Source organism: Molothrus aeneus, chromosome 3 (assembly GCF_037042795.1).
Source record: "Molothrus aeneus isolate 106 chromosome 3, BPBGC_Maene_1.0, whole genome shotgun sequence".
Taxonomy (NCBI): domain Eukaryota; kingdom Metazoa; phylum Chordata; class Aves; order Passeriformes; family Icteridae; genus Molothrus; species Molothrus aeneus.
Genome location: NC_089648.1, coordinates 88,532,853 through 88,538,976, shown reverse-complemented (window position 1 = coordinate 88,538,976; position 6,124 = coordinate 88,532,853). Strand labels below are relative to the sequence as shown.

At 38.3% G+C, this 6,124-nt stretch overlaps 1 protein-coding gene across 1 annotated transcript in view; it reads right to left on the bottom strand.

The window, feature by feature from the left end:
- Positions 1 to 703: 703 nt before the first annotated feature.
- The window catches only part of RNGTT (RNA guanylyltransferase and 5'-phosphatase), a 176,236-nt gene continuing 170,815 nt past the window's right edge, over positions 704 to 6,124 (bottom strand). Inside the window, exon 16 of the mRNA XM_066547332.1 lies at positions 704 to 3,530. Coding sequence (XP_066403429.1) covers positions 3,367 to 3,530 — 164 coding nt within the window. The 3' untranslated portion in view covers positions 704 to 3,366. The remainder of the gene's footprint in view (positions 3,531 to 6,124) is intronic.

Below are 6,124 nucleotides of genomic sequence, written 5' to 3'. Positions count from 1 at the left end.
CCACAGAGCAGAGGACTGAGCAGGGGACAGAGAAGTTACCATACCTCTCCTGGTGTGCTCAAATGTCAGACCTGCTTAGGCATTTGCACTGAAGCACTGCAAAGTCAGAAATGGTTGAGAGAAGCACCACAAGAATTGTACACATAACAAGAACATAACAGCAGTGGAGGCAGGATCTTAGTTAGAGAGAAATGATAAAAAATCAAGATAGGCTTTTTAGCTCCTGAAAAGTGCCACCTAGACAGCTGCAGCTTGAAAAAGGAAACTGTCTTATTACAATACAAGTCCAGGGGCTGATCCAAGTAGGTGGGCTACCAGCTGTAGGGTCATGCTGGAATGATAAATTGTCAGGGAAGACTCCTACAGACCTTTTGCACAACTTTTCATGCAGCTGCACTTAACACTGAATAGATAAGCTACACAACATTAGCCTGTCATAGAATATGTACTTCAGGCACCAACTGGTTTCCTTCTGGCTCTATTTGCAGCAAAATCAAATTGCACTTAAAAAGGGCCCAATGGATTACGGCCACCACTGGGCTGGAGAGCTCCTACCTCAGAGAAAAGGTAGGAGCTCCACTGAAAAATGTGGATCATTTTCTTGGAGACTAAACAACAGTAACACTGAATTATCCTTGTACTTTGCACTGGTACCACAGTACCACTGGAAAGGCATCAAAAGCAAATACATCTTTAGGGAAAGTACTTTAAACCATTGACTTTATTAAAATACATAATACACGGTTTTTAGAGGAATGTACTTACATTTTCTGGAAACTCCACTGAACCCAAATTTTAATTATATATTTAACAAATGACAAAACAGTGGATGAAATCATGCTGTACACCAAAGAGTAGACAAGTTAGGGTTTTGTTTTTCATCATCATCATTATTTTCCCGGCACAGACTCTTCTTTGCTTTTTAGCTTCAATCTCTTGAATGTCTAGTAGCAGAGAAAGGAGGTTACTTTTCTCACGGCATTAAACCCATCTGGTCCAAGTGAAAGTCCACTTGTTTTCACCACCTTCATTTAAACCTTCCCCAGGAGCCTCCCCTTCCAGAAAAGCAAAGGTGATTGACCTCTCTGAAAAGCTACAGGTCACAGTGCAAGACAAGTTTGACAGTCAAATGTGAACGTGGAGCTCTGTACCTTCTCAGAATCATTACTCCTTCAAAATATCCGTTTCAAACCGAGAGTGGGAAAAAAGACACTGTCAAAATACAAGGGCCAAAACACATACATGGACTTAGTGGAATGCACATGGAAGACAGCTTGCAGTGCTGCAGCTCTGGAGTAAAAGGTAAATCAGAAGCCAGGGCTTGTTGAAATACAAGATGCAAGAGCTGGGAAGCAGAAAGAAAGAAATAACCTGGATACATTCTTAAAAAAAACGAAATGTCCTAACCTCACAGAGAAGGCTGTAATTATCATACACACTGCAATTGCCATGAACCATGGAGATCAGTGACAAAGTGTATGTTATGACAATCTCACTGACAAGTCTAATCTGGGGGAAATTATTCATACTGAGCAAAGAAATAATTAACTGTGTGTTTCAATGCAAGATGCACAGAGGATGCATAGGTTTTCACATCAAATTTATAAGGCTCTTTTTAAGAGATCACTTTGCAACCTTGCATAGGTGATACTATATCTTTTCAATAGATAATGTGCAGAAACTATGTACAGTTGAAACAAAGAACTTTGATGAAAGCATTTTTTCCCCTCAAGTTTTACCATAGTATAAAAAGTAACTTATATAACTCCTTCAGTTCTCTAAAACACATATGGAATATCCCAGAAAGAGAAACCAGGAACACCATCTAAATGATGCCGTGTGCATTTATACAACAGGTTGAAACAACCAGAGAAGCAATCACAAGCAAAGTCATAAAGTTTTCATATAGGAAAAAAAAAAATCAAACCAGGAGTAAATTTTGTTTACAAACATGAAAATTCATTTAAACAGAAATGCATTTTAGTTATAACAAATTAATGACCTTCACTAATCAGACTACTGAATGCATGGATGACTCACACACTAAGTAAATGATAGAAAGAGCCAATTCAATCCCTGCTTGATAAATGGACAGTAAACTTTAAAATCTGCATTTGGTTTCCAATTAATCCCAGCTCAGAACAACTCCTCCCTTAGACAGCCAGACGGCAGTGTCTCAAAACTAATATTATGAACATCTGCCAGTCTGCTGCAACAAAAGCCATTAGGGCATTCATGTGCTTCTTCATTTGGTAAGAAAGAAAGTCAGCCAGAGGATGAGCACAGTGCCACAGGACAGCCAACCCCATCTTTGAAAATGAATGTCCTGTTCCCTGGGACACTCATCCACCGCCCCAAAATGACTTACTTTTGCCCTGCAATTATGTAAATCAAGAGACTTCCTGTCTGATGTGGCTCTCTTCCACTGAAACTACCTTCTCCTTTACACAGGAGCTGCCTGGCATTTATTTTGCCATTTTGTGCCTGGATGCAAGACTTCATTATCAGCGCTGCTTATTACTCTCGTGTATCACAGTGATGTGTAGTTTTTAGAAGTATTTACAATGGTATCACTGTAGAGAACTAAGCCCTGCACTAAAAACAGTCTCTTTAACAGAGACCTTAATACTAAGGATTTGGTACATTTCTGATCTACAGATAACAAGGCAAAGCTAAAATCAGCCCACTATACATTTGGCATTACGTTCAAACATGGGGAAAAAGCAAACATCCAGCACATTCCCTTGTTTCAAAGGGATGCTATTTACAAGAAAAATTCACTTTTTTAATATTTCAACAACAAAAACCCAGCTAATTTTGAAATTTAGAGTAACCTAAGGCGGCTTAGTTTTTAATCAACAGAGAACACAAACAACATTGCTGTTTGTTGTTAAACACAAATGCAGAGAAACTATGATCTGTTACACTATGGGTGACAAATCGCAGCCAGTTTAATAACAACAGTAAAAAAACCACTTCTGCTTTTTTTAAACACAGCTCCTAAAAAGTACGGCATCCCAGTATTTCCTCAGTTCCAGACTGTTGACATTATAAATTAAAGGTGAAAAGAGATCCATATATAAACAAGGCAGCTTTCCACTGACTTCATTGTACTTGGTTCTTGTCTAAACCTTTGGAAATTTAATTTTCAAATACCATAAGGTAAGGTTGAATTTATCAGTTACAAAACAACGTCCATTTGTATGTGGAATTCAGAAAAAACAAAACAAAATGAAAACCAAACTCAAAAAACACACAGAAGTATTTAGAGCAATCCAGATCTCTGTTTTCCCAGCCTCCACACTTGCGTGTCACCTTCTGGAGAACTGTACACACACGCTCCTCTCCTCCATAGAGACCAAGGCCCTATGTTATGGTACGAGGCCTTTTGGGCGGTGGGGGTGGCATGAGTTCAGTGTCAGGGTCAAGGTGGTGCTTCCGTGTCTGTCCTTGGGAAGCTGCTGCACATCTGTCAATGAACTCAAACAGCATCTCCTTCGTCACTGGATTCTGGATGCTGTTGCAGACAGCTGGGAACAAAGAACACATTCTCATGTAACTAAACTGATTTGTTCTACTCGACACTTCAATAACTTTACCCCCTCTTGGCAAAATAACAACATACTCTGGCTCAAGTACTAAGCCTTAAACGCACGCTTTGACAAGGTGGTTGTGTCTGGAGTCACGAATCTCTGCTCTGCTCCCCAGAGAGCAAAGCAATGCCTTGGGCCTCTACTCTCATGGGAGTCTCTCTTTCTAAAACAAACTAAAGGCATATGTGTGTGTAAGGCTTCCTGAAGCAACTATAGAAGCACCAAGAACTGACATCCTATTGAGGCAAGGAACAGCAACGAGGGCCTCGTGAGACACGGCTTTGAAACACACATCAAATCCAAGCAGATGGAAACAAGACTGGCTCCTAATATTGAAAATGTCTGAATTATGGTAAGTTATTTTTTTCACCAGTAAGTACTATAAATACCCTAAACCTGCAATGTGCAGTCCTTTGGGGTTTTTTTAACCCATATACCTTCATGGGGCAGAAAGACTTGACACCAAGCAAATGGCATGTTTAGACCACCAGACCGTATGATGGAGGAGCAGCCATGGTGCTGTGTGGTGGCCAAGGCACACATGTAGAGGCACTCTTGGGGTACTTAACACAACCCCCCAGACCACAGTTTGTAAGTCATGGTCCATGGGATTTTATGGAACAAATAAATAGGCTTACTTCACTTTAAACAAATGAAATGTTTTTTAATGCCTTCCTATGTAACTTTGTATTCCCCTAATTAATCCTCCTGAGAGACTTAGAGGAGAAAAAAAAAGGAAAAAAGGAGCATGAAATTAAGTGGGAATCCTACAACTATCTTGGAAGAAAGCACAAAATGATTAGAAGGTAATTGATAGCATGTAAGGGCTGGCCACAGTAAGGATGCAATTTCCATGCAAAACAATCTACTGACCCCCTAGAGTACTAAGCATTACGAATCCTTAAAATGTACTTGCAATGTAACATTGTTATGAATAACAATGATTTTCAAAAACATTCCTTTCTTTCCTGCAGAACACCAGAACCAAAGGATTACTTTACAATTAATAAAGCACCTTTCTAGAATTATTTTTAATTATCTCACATTTTTGGTGAAAAGGTGCTTTAAGAATTGCACAGTATTTGAGTTTAGCAGTTGGGAAGCATTATGATTACCAGTAATTTAGGAACAGAATTCCAGTCTCATGGCAGCTGGTGTAACTCATGTAACTGGTGTAACAGTAACTCATGTAACTGGTATATCAACTTTTGAGCACTGCCTTAGCTTAATCACGCAAAAAGACCTCCAGTTTTCAATTTGAAAGGTAACAAAGTCCAAAAGCAAGAGTCAGACAGATGCTTATTTTGTTGCTATTTCAACCATGGGGAAAAATAAACAGCATTTTTCATCAAGAGGAAGCTAATAGAGGAGAGAGGATCGAGAGAAAGAAGTCTCAAATGATAAAAGTATAACTTTTGGAGATTTTGAAAAATGATCAAAAGTGAAAACGCAAAGCCAAAAGAAAACTTTCTGTTCAGAAAATTCCTTTAGAAAATTTGAAATATATCTTAAAAAATCTTCCTGTAGCATTTAATTTTCTTTTAATTTTTAGGAAGTCCATATTGTTTTGAGAGAAAAAAGGTCAGGAATAACAAAGCTGCTCTACAAATGGAGAAAATGAGAGGAGAAAAAGGACAAATACGTATGCTCTTAAGAATGAAGGAAAGAAGAATATGCTATCCATTAAAAAAAAAGAAAAAAAAAGAAAAAAAAAAGAAAAGAGAAAGCTCCAGGGAAAACTAACTACTGAAACACTAATGTGAACCAGAGAAGAAAAATTTAGGTCATGGTCACAAAGAGATGTCATACTTGTATGACTTTTGTGGTCCATTCCTCTTTCCTGACAGGACTGCTCAGTAAGTATTTCAGCTACATTTTGTGCTGGCTCCCTAAGGTGCCAACAGATTTATTATCTCCTAGCAAAATGACCACATTGTGTTTATCCAAGAAAATCTACTCACTGCTCAGGCAGAAATACAAGTAGAAGGGTCTAGAGAAAATCCTACATCAGCCCTAGTAATTAGCATGGTCTTAAATATAATTAAATTTCATTTTGGCATTTAACAAAAGTCAGTATCAATATGTTTATTGCTACTCATCCTTGCACACACTTCTACTCAAACTCTTACACTTTACCTCAAAGTAAATATCATTCTTTAATCTACAATATTTGGCCAAGTATTTTTTGGTAGAGGAACATAAAAGTTTCTCAACTCTGCATAAATATACCCCCACCTTTCATTAGTTTCCCTGCTTCATTGTTTGTGTAACTATTGTTGAAACTCAAGCTGACATTTTTCTCCTATTAATTTTCTAGCCCATCTGCCAAATAATGGTTTTTTGGCATTCTAATGGATTTTTTGTTTAACTAAGTCCACTCAATGTGCCAGTTTGCATTACATCCCAGCAAGCCAACACAATGCTAGGCACTGATGTCAGCTGAAGCAATGCTATTGTAAATAAAAACTTTCTTGGCTCTGACTTGAAAAGCATGCCCTGCCATTTAAAGTCATCTTTGCACAAGTGTTTGC